The sequence below is a fragment of the Octopus sinensis genome, linkage group LG3, assembly GCF_006345805.1.
Source record: "Octopus sinensis linkage group LG3, ASM634580v1, whole genome shotgun sequence".
Lineage (NCBI taxonomy): Eukaryota > Metazoa > Mollusca > Cephalopoda > Octopoda > Octopodidae > Octopus > Octopus sinensis.
Window position 1 is genome coordinate 125,640,632 of NC_042999.1, and position 15,030 is coordinate 125,655,661.

General features: G+C 31.3%; 1 protein-coding gene across 16 annotated transcripts in view; it reads right to left on the reverse strand.

Annotated features, from left to right (window-relative positions):
* Positions 1-15,030, reverse strand: part of LOC115209788 (AP-1 complex subunit gamma-1) — a 126,970-nt gene that overhangs the window by 70,774 nt on the left and 41,166 nt on the right. For 7 of the 16 annotated variants that reach the window (XM_036501268.1, XM_036501269.1, XM_036501275.1 and 4 more), the window contains exons 2-3: positions 7,825-7,894; positions 3,086-3,130 (exon numbers count right to left, since the gene is read on the reverse strand). The exons of 2 other annotated variants lie outside the window; for them this stretch is intronic. In XM_036501268.1, coding sequence (XP_036357161.1) covers positions 3,086-3,113 — 28 coding nt within the window. In that variant the 5' untranslated portion in view covers positions 3,114-3,130; positions 7,825-7,894. Of the gene's footprint in view, positions 1-1,675; positions 1,858-3,085; positions 3,159-7,824; positions 7,895-15,030 lie in introns of all 16 variants that reach the window. 7 more of the 16 variants (XM_036501278.1, XM_036501276.1, XM_036501271.1 and 4 more) reach the window with 5 other exon arrangements.

Sequence of the window (15,030 nt, forward strand, 5' to 3'; positions counted from 1 at the left end):
CACTATTTCTTTCCAGCATATCAAAAACACCAAAATGAAAGTCAGTTTAATATCCTACAGAAACTAATCAACTACAAATGGGGAGCTACAGCACACACATTATAATCCACTGATTTAACCTTGTGCTATTCTTCGGTGAAGTATACATATCCTGCCTGGGAGAGATTAACCTATACCCAGAAACTTACAGTACTGAACAACACCTGTTGCTTGATCACAGCTGCATGAAATCCACCAACAGAAACAACCTGCACCTCTTTGTTAGCATTACTCCTACTGATATCAGATGGGAAGTAGCCAGGCAAGTTGAGATGACAAAGGCTACTAGTAATGAATGCCACTCCATCCATGGATGTCAATCTCTGACTAATAACTGACGTCAAGGAAAAACTTCCTCAGTCACATCCAGTCCTTAACATCCGAGGAAGAAACCATGCTTCAGCTCTGGATGGAAAAGCTGGAGAATGACTTTCCTCCAATTGGCATGGGAATCCTCTCCTGCTTCAGACCTCCCTCCTGACTCAGAATTACCATGGAGTCAGTGGAAAACACTCAACATTGCCTGACAACAAAAATAGGATGATCAAAAGCTGCTTCAGTCATAAGAGGAACAAGACCAACTCATCCTATGAATGTAGAGAAGCAATCTATACTACTACTACTACTACCCAAGTTTTGCAGTACAAAAGACTTTGCACAGTATAGTAAAAAAGCAAAGAACTGTCCAAAGAAATGGGAAACTGTTTTATAGCCATTGCATTTCAAAGAATTGAAAAATCACTATTGGCAACAAAGGGTTTCTCTGGCTGTATAAAAAGTAGATATACGTAGTAAGTATAAAAGATTTGACATTAGTGAAATTATGAGCAATGAGTGCTGAATAAGATGAAATATGAGTGTACATGAATTGGGAAGATAGCTTAACATGTAAGTATTCACCAATGGCACAAGAGTACTGCATTGAATGCATGTTATATACAAGATGAAAGTGTTGTGTATTGAAGGAGGAAAGTAGTAATGGTTGAGAGGTATACAAAGTATGACATATGAGAAAGTGGTGAGCTCCAATCTGAAGATAAGCCTCACATAATACAAAATGAAAACAATGTAAATAGTACTGTAGACCCATCCAACCCACACAATCAAAGAAAATTCAATTAATTTTATCCCTATTTCTATCTAAAAAAAAGTCTTATTCACCATTTCAATATTATGAAGTGATTATCATAAAAGACCTTTAAAATAAAAAAAACAAACAAAAAAACAGCAGCTGACAAGGGAAATAATTTCAATTTCTTTTGAACTTCTATTGTTTTCATTTCCATTAGCCAATGGAAGAAGTCAACTTCTACCATTTTGATTTTAAAATAAGTTCCATTTAAATAACACATTTTTCCAGCAGAAAAGGAAGAAAATTGAAATAGAAAAAAAAAGGAAGACTTTTAGAATACAAGATAAATCAAAAAAGAAAATACAGTAAGTATTCTCTGGCAGACAGTAAAAAGCTTTGAAATTGCTCAAGAGTGAGGGAAATAGGTGAATAGTAAAATAAAAATGAAATAAAAAAGCCCATAAAAAATTTTAAAATATATAATGGCAGATATCAAGCATAGAAAGCACAGCAATAATATAAAGCTGTAAAGGTCAGTTCAGGAAGGATCATTAAAACACGTACTATTTTCTTCCAAAACTTAGTGAAACCACCAAGAAAAATGTAGAATCAATACTGGGGGTGATCAAAGATTTGAAAAACATCATAAATTGCTGGGTTTTGAGGTGTTCGTTCAGCTGTTTTTACATTTCTGGGATTATATTTAGGCCAACATAAGTGGTCCTTTGCGTATATAACATCAAACCCTTTTCAAAATAAAAATAACAGTTGAAGTGTGCAGTTTTTTTTTTGTAGATCTTATTGGTTTTGTTCTGGTTTTCATAGATGCTGCTTATGAAGTGAAGTCATTAAGACCCTTATATGCTTAAATCAAAATCCCATCAATTATGCTCAGCACATAAAACAAATAAAATCTGTAAGCTAAATTTATTATAGAAGCAACACATCAGCTATTATTAGCTAAAATTGCTTAAGAAAGTCATTCCATTTCCTTCAGTTAATTACTTCTAATTTTAAGACATAGCTTTCCTCATGTTACAAATTAGATTGAATAGAAAGACAACTAAAAAGAAATCTCTCTCTCTTTTCAACAAGTGTAACCATTCATACTCACTGAGAAATTGAAATTCTCTAGAATCTTACATGAATAAGGGCAGAAAAGAATGGGAGATGAACAAATTAGCTTTATAATAATATTACAACAGAGTATTAAAAAAAAAGGAAAAGAGAAACTATGTTCTCACTCAAAGTTAATATGGCAGAAAAAAATCATGAAATCTATTTTGCTGTATGAAGCTGAACAGATTTTGTTTATAATGAATAAGAGATATACTTGAAAAAAAAATATCTTCATACAGATCTACTTGATGTATTAAATGATTACATGTAGTTTTGATTAGAAGTGTAGAAGGAATTTTACTGTAACAATGTTAGCCATTGAAAAAATATGTTATTCAATCCACCGACAAAAAAAAAAATATTCACCAGATCAGAGAAGAAAAGAAAAAAAAACCCCACCTACTAGTAGTCACTGAAATAAATCATTTATCTTATTAAGAGCTTTGATTGTCTGAAGCCACTCGATAGCTTTGATTTAATGCCATCATCAATATCATTGACTAAATTTAAAAAGAAAATCCTAATGCAAATTCAAATGTAATAATATTATCTGCAGTTTATTTTCTTTTGAAGATTTAATAAACACTAACAATAAACCTTATGAAGTTGAAACACAAAATACTCAATCAAATGAAATTAACACCCACTTATCAATTCACCAGAGACTACTGACAACTGTTTAAACTAGGGAATAAAAAAATATATCCATTCAGAGAATTTTTTTAAAATCCAAAAGTGAATTATACATATGTATGTATGTATATGTATATATATATGTATATATATGTGTGTGGGTATATATATATATATTTATTAAACAAGTAATATATAATTAAATTATTTAAAACCACTTACCAATAGAAGTTTTGAAGATGTTCGCCATGTTGAGAAGCACCAATGCTAAAAGATAAACTAACTAATGGTCAAACTTTAAAGTACACAATGATTTATTGTAGTCTATCAGCAGTTAGAACAACTAAATTAGGTTAATGCAGCAGTTATCTATCAAGTAAATAACCATAAGTTAGTCTAAAGGCAAAATTCAACCATTCAGATATATTGAACCACTGATAAACAGAAAAAAAAACAACAAAAAAATGTACTTGTTCCCTAATATAAAAAGCTGAACTTGTTATTCAGTAGAGTAACAAGGTGGATAATTGATAGCAGTCTTCTGAAAAGCCAATGTGACTGCTAACCTTTAATTTACAACAACCAAGAATGACTCAAAAGTGTTTAGATGAAATTAGGAGTGAGAAATATTAGTTAAGAAATGTTCTGTTAGAACAGTTAGTTAAAGGCATGAATTTATATTCAAATAAGAAAATGGTATTTTTAATGATATGTGTATGACGCTACTGAAAAGGATGCTTAAATGAGGTTTAACAAAATATCAATGAATTGCTCCAACAGCAAATGTGTTAAGCAGTTTTTGCAATGTATTTTCTATCCACAAAAGTGCGCGCACATGTGTTTGTGTGTGTGAGTTTATATATATATATAAGGGAATAGCTGCATTATTAATTACTAGATCTATGTTATTGTAGAAAATAATAATTTTATACATTCATCAATTAGTTTAATCAGGATTGAATTAAGAACAGATTTACATATATATATATGTATATATATATCTCGGTCTAAATAAATGTAACTTTTATTTGAATATAGTTTATAAATTTAAACAAATTAGAAAATATGAATTATAAATGATTCTTCATAAATGCTTTAACCAATTACACAAAAAAAAAGAAAATGGAAACAATTGAATGGAAACATTAAAATGTTTACAAATTATTTGTAATATGAAAAAAAAAGTCAACAATTTAAAAGCATATGAAAACAACAAAATTAACTACTTAGTAGGTTAATTATATATAAATACACATACATAGATGTGCCTTATGTTATTCTAATAAACACATGTAAACATGCTTGCATGCAGACATTTACCTAGCATTATTAAAGTTTCATTATGACTGCTTAAAATTTTGAAATGTAACTAATTTAAATGCTTTTTTAAAATAATTTTCTTTATATCTGTTACATTACAGCTTATATATTTAAAAACAACAGCATTTAGTCTTTTTTAATTTATAACTATAAAAAGCAATTAAAACATGAAAATTATCAGTAGATTGTTAGAGTGAATATTAAAAATATTTATTTAATGCATTATTGTGTTAGCTGTGCAATCTTTAGAGACTATGGTGATTAGTATAAATTTAAAGTTATTAGTGTGATATAAGAAAATCCTAATTCACTAGCATGCTTAATGTAAATATGTTGACCTAAATTTTGGTAACATCAGTTTAAAATCTAGACATGTATTTGGATATGAAAAAATGTTATAAAATATGAGTTGAGCTCAGAATGAGTGGTATTATGAAAAGATGGAAATACAAAGTAATACTTGATGAATGAAAGCAAATGCAGCCTTGGTAGGGTTTAAATAGAGAAATGAATAGCAATCTGGTTATGGAAAAGCACCCAGTCCAACATAACTGTGTGTGAATTGTACAGTTCAAGTAAACTGATTGAAATATTGATCAAACACAAAATATATATTTGATTTTATGTTGTTGTTATTTTGGAATTTTTCTTATCCAAGAATCAATTTTTAAAAGAAATGAAAAATCAATTTTTATCAAGTGAGAAGACATTTTATTTGTTTATTCATTTTTGCAAATGAATCAAATGATTATTTCATTGAAAAAAACTTATAGCCTATTTTGTTGTGCTATAAACCTCATCTGCAAATTCAATAAACAACAGCAGGTATTAATCGTAAATATTATAGCTACTGAAGCAAATATATGTCATCCAATTCTTTAAATTCTTTTCTACTCTAGGTACAAGGCCCGAAATTTTTTGGGGGAGGGGGCCAGTCGATTAGATCGACCCCAGTATGTAACTGGTACTTAATTTATCAACCCTGAAAGGATGAAAGGCAAAGTTGACCTTGGTGGAATTTGAACTCAGAACGTAAAGACAGATGAAATACCGCTAAGCATTTTGCCTGGCGTGCTAATGTTTCTGCCAGCTCGCTGCCTTCCAATTCTTTAAATTCTACATTAGGCTTGAAGGTGATTTTTCTTTTGTTAAACATTTGCAAAACCAGCAACTACATTCATCATCTGGACACTACTGATTTCATGTGTTTATTTTTGTGAGCTTTTTAGTCTAATATCACTAAATCTTTTTTAACTAATGAGATAATTGAATAAAATACCTATTTAATGCATGATTAGTGTATGAAATGCTCACCTACCAAAGTAGAATAAAGGACTAATAATTCATTATTTTGGTCAAGAACAAAACAAACACTTCGTGCAGTTCTTTGTGAAATTGAATTCATTTTCCTAGTCAAAATATCTTTCAAGCACTTTAGTAACTTGTCTAACCTAGCAAGTTTCTTTGAAAAATAGTATTTGAACAATAGCTAATTAAAGAACAGAGCAGAACTCATGGCTCTTTTTATGCTTGCCCAAAGATAGTGACAATTAAGTACAAATAGTTGGAAGTCCTTTGTTTTGTTAATATCCAGACAGGTAGCTGGAAGATGGACTATAACTGGATAATGAAGTTGAATAAACACTAGATATGTACCTGAGAAAAGTGACTGATAGTGAGAGCTAAAGAAGCCACATTTGAAGCAGATTAATTAATATTAGAGGAAGAAGAAATAGCCTAATTCTTTAAGATAAGTTTTGTCACAGCTTAGAATTTAAGATGAGTGAGGCCAAAAAGACCAATATTCATAGGTTGCTGCTGACTAATATCTCAATTCCCATGCAGGAGCCAGCTAGCAGTTAGTAGGCAAAGAATGCATTCATTTTCCTTATGGGTGAAGGGAGGTCACCAATCATGAACAGGAGTGAACAAAATACATGATTATGCAATGTTGTTAGAGTGTAGGATAAAACACTTTATGGTATTCCTTTTCTGTACTCCAAGTTCAAATCCTGCTGAGGTCTTATCCTTTCAGATGCAATAAAGTACCAGTCTAGGCAGGCAGAATTGTTAGAGTGATAGATGAAATGACATACAATCTCTCTTTGTTCCAGCTTGATGTGGTCTATATTCAAATTCAACCAATGATCATGGTTAATCATCCAGCCACAGGAGCATCCCAACCATCTTGCAATTGGCCAATATGGACAAATAGGTATACAACCAACATAGATAAGCCTGTAACATCATGTTAAAACTTTCTTCCAGAAAGGGTTCAAACATGGCTAAAAAGAATGAATTAAACTAGCCTCCTAGGTCATTACTCAAACTTTTAAATTTTGAGGAAACCACTTCTGAGAGAGCTTTCCTATTACTGATACTTATAGGAGATCAACACAAATAAAAGGCAGTGTATCATCAAGTCTATCTAAAATCGCATGTCTAGTCTGAGTGTTTGTAATATTGTGGACTAAAGGCAACCAAGAACTAGAAAGTGGCTTTTAAATTAATTGGCAGAAGCTTATTACAGTAAAAACAAAAGTAGCTATGGAGTGTATGTAGCAGGTCAGCAGCAGTAGATAGGTATTATACCATGTTATTAATGGTAATTTATTCCTTTTCCTACTCCTTGCCATCATTGTTTTAATGTACAAGTTTTCTGTGTTGTTGTGAGTTTTGATGACATGTACATTTGTCATGATGTGTCATCAATTTTGTTGGGCCAAAAATTTTTAAATACCATCAATTAATGCTTATATAACTAATATTTATCTATCATTAAATCTTCTATCTATTAAAAAAAAAAAGAGTAAACAGTTACTAGCTTACAACAAAAAATTTGTTTATGCAAACCTTTAAACAGATTATTTTTTACAACTACCATACAAACAATCTCCATAAAGGTTAGCTATAAGTATGCTAAGATCAATAAGTATTATTTGGAAGTTATGCTCTGGAAGGATAAATAATTTCTTTATATTGATATGAGACAGTGGTTTTCCTTGTAACTCATTTTTTGTGGTTGCTGTGGTTATTTTTTTAATTAAATTTCTTCATTGGTATTAATGATTTTGACATTTATTGATCTGCACTAATAAATTTAATAAAACACTAGTTTACTATGCAAAGTAGTAGTCTTGTTATATATACATACAATCTATTGATTTTAGGGTAAGTTAGAATTCCTAAGGGTTAAGGGAAATATCTTGGGAGATTTCAGGATTACATAGTCATGCATTTATGGTTAGTACTGGGAATTAAAAACATGCAGTGATTAGGTTAACTAGAATAAAGCTTGCAATATTTTGAAGATTCATATGTCTGGCATTAGCAAGTAATCTTGCTTGTTTTTTTCCACCCTTTACTTTGTTATAATTTTAAAAGAGAAATACAATTCTTAACAAAATTTTCAGTTCAATAGTTTTCTCCATCTTCAAAATATTGCTACATAAAGAAGTTTTAAATTTTAAAACAATTCTGTGCATTTTATTACCTTAAATATACAAATAAAATATTGGCTTTGGAAACTTATACACATAGCTTTATTAGTGGTATTAGTTGCTTGTGGTGAGGAAATGTCTAGGGGTTTAAAATGTTAGAATTTAAGAAAAAATATTCACAAGAAAAGTGGATGTATTTACCTTTCAATGACCAAATTGCTCTATTTCTTAATACAACATTTTTTGGGATTTGCGCCAATATAGTCGTTGACTAGCAAAAAGAAGAAATGAATTTCTTTCAAAATGCTTAACTAAAATAGCACTAAATTGTATAGCTATACGTTTAGGTGAGTGTTCTTCCTTTCCTTTTTGTTGTTATTGTATGCAAATGTCATATATATAATTCATATTAAAAAACTGTTAACACACAAGTAATAAAAAAAAAGCTACAGTAAAAGCTTTTCTAAATATTTTGTTTCTATTTCTCCAAGTTGAAGGTGTTTGCAAATTTAGACACATGAACAGAGATAATGTTTTGATTTGATATCCTTATTAACATAAACTATTTTGTAATGGGATTGATAGTAAAATTTTGGGAAAATTTTCAGTTCATACCCAACAACCAGTAGTTCTGCATTATAGTCACTCGCTCACTTTTCCCCTTCACACACTCACATGCTGAGGATTCATTTCATGTAGATTTTTTTTTTAATGATCTTAATCCCTTTTCAAATTTTCAGTGTAGTAGTATTATAACTAGGAGTGTGGTTGGCTATTTTCTCCTATTTTCAACCTAGACTAATGAAAATATTTCATATTTATCATGTTTAAATATAAACATTAAAAGTAAAATTAAACCTATTCATATATCTCATTATATAAGATAAAGCCAGTTATTAAATCAGTAAATATGAAAGGATCTTTTTTTTTTTAATCATTACACATCAATATGGAAGTAATGTTAAAGAGAATGGTATAATGTGGAAGACTGTGAAATGAATTGATAACGAGCAAGTTAATCTGGTTGATTATACACCAAATTATGCAGCTAAAAATGAGATAATTATTTGATTTCAAAAAATATTCATGTACTTGGAAAAAAATGTGCATAATAAGGAGAAATGATTGATTACAAGGAATCATTACAATTGGCAGAAAACAAAATTGTCAGAGGTGAAGTGGAAACATCATGGCAACATTTCCACGGAAACTGCTTGCTTTTGTATTAGTATGTCTGCACACACTAATTAAAGCAAAGAGTAGAACAGTAGCAAACTATAATCATATGAAATGGTGTTATAATATTTTCAATGAGAGTTGTCAAGCAACAAGTGTTACCAGAAGGAATTATTCCAGTAGTTTTATATTACAGTTTTCACTCTTTTTCATTTTTTGGTAAATAAATAGCATTATTATATAAACCCCAACAAAATATTTTTAATACTGTAATAAAAAATTATATGACAACTTTTTTCCTGAATTTTTGAGTTGGTATCTACTGATGTATTTGGATTATATTCTTCCTTTTGATTTTTATGTTCATAACATTTCAGCTGTTGTACCCTTCAGCCTTCTTCAGGTGCCTATCATGTACATTAATATTCTTGAAATTTTGAATGAAATTCTTTATTAAATATATGGGTTTCAATTGTCTTCATTGTCTTGTCTATGTCAAGAATATTGTCATATTAGTTATCCTTGTGCTTGTGATTTCACTTGTTCATTCACCTCGAACCAATGCATATATAAATCATCTAACTCATTCAGAATTCACATCGAGCAAGTAAACTACAGCACTTAACACTTGATCAATGCTTATATTCAATCTCCCATTATCCCATAAGACAGTCAGGAAATGGAAATTACTTGCCAAATATTTGTACATATTAAGGTAGCAAGCTGGCACAATCATTAGCACACTGAACAAAATGCTTTGTGGTATTTCGTCCATCTTTACATTTTGGGCTCAAATTCTGCCAAAGTTGACTTTGGCTTTCATCCTTTTGGGGCTGATGTAATTGACTTAACCTCACCTCCAAAATTGCTGGCTTTGTGCCAAAATTTAAATCCAATGTATTTGTACATATTGTTGAAAAACATTTTTGATACATATCAATTGAAGTGTAACAAAAAATAAAGAGGTTTTGGAAAAACTTTTCACCTGAAGTACAGCCATAGCTTACAATAAAGGATGGATTTATCAAGAAGGGATTATAAAAGGAATGATAAAAGATTTAGAAGCTTAATATTGTTCCTTAGAAATTTAACTCACAAATGTAAAATAGCACAAAGGGAACAAGGGGAATAAGAGACAAATCTTTGGACAACATGAGAGGGTACAACAGGTAGACATAAAATCAAAAGTTGGTGGGCAAATTGTAAACACACACACACACACAAAAATAACATAACATTGTGCACAGTGAATTCTATGTCAAAAAAGGAAAAGGAACAGACTGACATTTTTACCATAAAAAATGTTCAGGTGAAAACCTACCTCATGTACAAATTCTAAATTAAATAGTGACAGGAAAGTTGAAAGGGTTAAATGATTTGCTTGGCATATAAAATACTTTGAAGGAAGTTAGTAACTCCTTGAGTTATCTTCTTGGCCATAACTTGTAGATATGAATTCCAATAGTTGGGTAGGAAACCAATAAAATGTACTAAATATTGTCTAACAAAACAACAAAACTTAATATATGGGGATGTGAAACATTAACTTTCAACCAAGCAACAATGAATTTGCTCAATGCATTCTCTCTAAAAATTCAATTAATATAGTAAATAGTGCTATTACTTGATAGTAATAGACAACTACTTAATGTCAATATTGACTGTCATTATTCCTCCCCACTGAAACATTTATTTAACATCTCCAAAAAGAAATGTAACAGAAAAGACAATATCCTGATTCTAACCACAGCTAGTTAACATTTCAATATTGATTGTTTTACAAAGTTCTCAAATGTAAGTGATTTTTTTTTTGAGTAGGTACAAGAACAAGTTCTTGCAAGGAACTGAAGTATAGTATATTGTTAGGATTTGATCTCAGAACTAACTAAATTTTTTTTATTTAGTCAGAAGAGGATGTGCAATGTCCATTGCTCTTTGAGAAAGAGTCCATTGCTCTTTGAGAAAGCCTCAAATCACAGACCTGGCCTAAATGCTTGTAAGAGAGTGGATGCCACTAAAACCAGGCGGTAGAATTAAATGGTGACAAATTAAGTTTATTGCTTAATAACAGGAATGGTCTCCCCCAAAATTTCCACCTACCAAATTTCATTAATAAGGCTTTGGTTGACCCAAATACACAGTGAATCAAATCCAAAACCATATAAATTGTGTAGTGTGCATCTACATCACAGAGCCAAAATTGCTGTTTTCCATTTGTCAGTCATCATGGAATGTTTCAATAATAAGGGTAAATTTTCAAAGTCAGTTTTTTCCAAAACACTTTAGCAAATCAACCAACAAAGTTTTAAAATATATTTTTAAAAGGCCTTGGAAGAAATAGTTTTATCAGAAGCATGACTAACTTAATCATGAAATTTACCTCTCAATCTGAAAAATAAAAAGAGATTATTCTATTCAAATTTATTGTACTGTATTTAAATTTATTCTATTCTACATTTTTAAAAGAGGGGTATAGTGAATTATATTAACTCCAGTACTTCACTGGTACTATATCTTATCAATCCCAGAGGATGAAAGGCAAAAACAACCTAAGAGGGATGAACTCTCAACGTAAAGGCTCACAACTAAATACTATAAAGCATTTTGTCTGATGCTCTATTAATTCTGAAAATCCCTCGAGATTTTAATATCATATTCTTAGTTTCCAAGAGTTGAAAATGTTGACCCATGTGAGTATGATAAATAAGAATCCACATAAATTAATGAAATAATGTTAGCTTACTTGCACTGAAGTTAATGTTTAAATTGGCACAATCTGAATCAGACACTTGTACAATATATAAAATGGCAAAAGCAAGCTGTTCTTTTTGGCAGTTTGTCGATATAAATAACAAAGCAGAGAGAGAGAGAGAAAAAAATCAATGAGCAACAAATTGAATCCTATAATAACTGATCTTCTTACAATAAATATGATAATAGCTTTAATAACAAATAAAATGTTTCATACAAAACCAAGGAAGATAAATAAAATCCTACATTAATAAAATATTTTTACTGTTAATTAGATAAGGAAACCTTATTAAATTAGTCCCTGGTCAGCCCTGATCAAATAAAACAAACCCATGATCAAAGACATTCCAGCTGTGAACATCCCATTTTTTTTATTCAGTCACAACATTTTCAAGATTACATTTTTTATTCAGTCCCAATGTTTCCAAGATTACATTATCTAATGTATCTTTTACATTTATTTATTTTTTGAGAGTATCTTATTTATTGATAACTGAATAGCAGCAGTTTAAGGATGGTGCTTAACCCAAAATTCACTCTTCCCTTAGATACAACATACTTTACAGGTAACTTTCTAAAAACAACCTTCGTCTGCCTATTTATCAGCAAGGTAGTTGAATTATGTGAAGAAGCTTCTACATGCTACTCAGCCAGGTAGAAAATGTATCACAATCACATTTAACTCGCAATCTATTGTCTTACAAAAGAAAAAAAAAAGACATTAGATAATTGGATAATGCAGTTCAATACTGAATAAAAGACAGGATGTTCATAGGGGTGCTTGATCAGGGCTGACATTGGCTTAAACACTAACGGAAGCAAGTAAAAGTATATTGGCAAAAAGTCAACCTGTAAAAATATATGAATTTCTGGCCCATTACTCAATATTTCTATTTTACCTTTCTTTTCTTCTTTTATTTGTTTCAATCATTTGACTGCGGTCATGCTGTCAAACAAATTGACCCTAGGACTTATTCTTTTTAACCCTAGTACTTATTCTATTGGTTTCTTTTGCCGAACCGCTAAGTTACGGGGACATAAACACATCAACATCAGTTGTCAAGCAATCATGGGGGAACAAACACAGACACACAAACATATATATATATATTCTACACATAACAGACTCCATTCAGTTTCCATCTACCAAATCCACTCACAAAGCTTTGGTCGGCCCGAGGCTATAGTAGAAGATACTTGCTCAAGGTGCCCTGCAGTGGGACTGAATCTGGAACAATGTCGTTGGTAAGCAAGCTACTTACCACACAGCCACTCCTGTGCCTGTGGCCACAGTTTCATAAAATATCTTTTTTATTTAAAATACATAGTCGGTAGGAGAGACAGTAGCCATAATGTTCTTCAGGATTTATGAGATTACTAGAGGAAAATTATCTTCTGACTGGAGAACTGGACCAAATACTTGCAACAAATGGACTCTACTAAAGACATAAAAGGGTGTTAAACCAGGCACAAATTAAATCCATCATCCATGAACAACACACAGCTTTAAGCCCATTAAGGAACTTCAATGTAGTTGCTCAATCTGCTTCATATAGCAGCTAAATTTATCTCATATCACACTTTATTGTGTTAAAAAAGAATGGACACAAATGTAGTTATAGAAACCAGAGATGATGGTAACATGTAGAATACCTTTCATCAGAGAGTTGTCAAATCATTACTAAACAAAAATAACAACAGACACAGCTGAAACCATACAAACTCTTGACTTATGCATTGGTATTTTTCATTGGCAAGATGAAATAGACATGTAATCAGATATTAAATGCTCAAGAATATATTAGAATACACCCACAAAATAATAATAAAAAAGCTATAGTTATTAACAAAAAAAATGCCCTTTAGGATATCACATAAGTAGCAGTTTAATCAATACCAGAATGCATAATAATATCCAATCATAAACATTACATAAAAGCTATAACTGAAATGAAAAGATTATTAAAATTATCCTCAGGTAAAGTGGCCATGATAAATAATGTTTTTATAGCTAAATAAAAAAAAATCCTTTAATTTGAAATTCTATAACTGTGAAGTAGTAAATTGTTCTCTAATAACTGAAATAGAAATTACAAGTGTTTGCTTAGATGCTTACTATCAGATGTGTGTATGTGCATATGCATGAGAGTGTGTAAGAACATGAAAACAAAAAATTTAGTATAATCCAAAGAGAAGATAGAATTCCAGGAAAGGAATTAAGTGGATGCCAGTGTAAATGTGGAGGATCATTAAAAAATAAATAAGCAATGTAGGGGTAAAATAATTGATAAATATGGTACAAAGTTCAAGCTTTAAAGGAATAACAAAGTTTTTAAGGATTTGCACTGATGTCCTTCACTGAAAAGGAGAAACTGAAGAATGTGAAAATTAGGGAGAAAAAACACAAACAAAAATGGAGGGTCGAAAGCTATGTGTTTCCTATGCAGCATAATTTGGGAAAGTGGTGGAGGTATAGCCAGCAAAGAGAACATCGATTTTAAAAGTGGCTGTTCAACAAAAGAAATAAAAACTCATATTTTGGGTGATCTAAAAGTACAGTGGGCCAGAGTTAGAATGAGTTGGAGAAGTCCAAGGAGCTAACAACAAAGGGCCTCTCCCTCAGAGAAGGGAGTAAATTATATGACATTTGTACGCTAAGTGTGAAGCTATATGGTATTAAGACAACAGTCTTCAATGCAGAATATCTGTGAAGACTAAACTAGCACTTCATTGGTTATGATGACAAAGGTTCTGATCAATGGAACTGCCTGTTCATGAACTTAACATGCAAGTGGCTGAGTGCAGCACAGACACATGTTCCCTTAACATAGTTCTCAGGGAAATTCAGCATGGCACAGAATGCGACAAGGCTGGCTCCTTTGAAATACAGGTACACTCATTTTTACTAGCTGAGCGGGCTGGAGCAACATGAAATAGAGTGCCTTGCCCCAGGACATAATATGCTGCCAGGAATTGAACTCATGACAATACAATCATGACCTGAATACTCTAACCACTAAACCACATACCTTCACTGTGAAAACTAGAAATAAACCAAGTAAGTATGTTTTGCTGGATGGGTAGTGTTAGTGTGTATGAAAAACCATACAAATACTCCCAGAGAAAAGTTATCAGATGTAGTAACCAAACATAAAGACTTGGTATAAAGATGTGATGTGTATAGATGATAACAACTGCATAAAAGAGTGCCTAGTGCACAAAGCAGACATTGCTTGTAGAAGAAGACCCAGAAAGACATGAGACAAAGAATGATGAAAACTAATTTTGAGATACTGTACCTCATGAAACAGATGACAAGGGATCTTGACAATTGGCAACATGCAGTGCTCAAGAAAACTCACACTTTCTGAGCAATCATGAGAGAGAGAGAGCTAAATTGAGTAAAGATTGTGGGTGGTTGGAATATTCTCATTGTATTTGTCCACAACTTGCCCACTCAACCCCTCTTTCTCTCAGTGA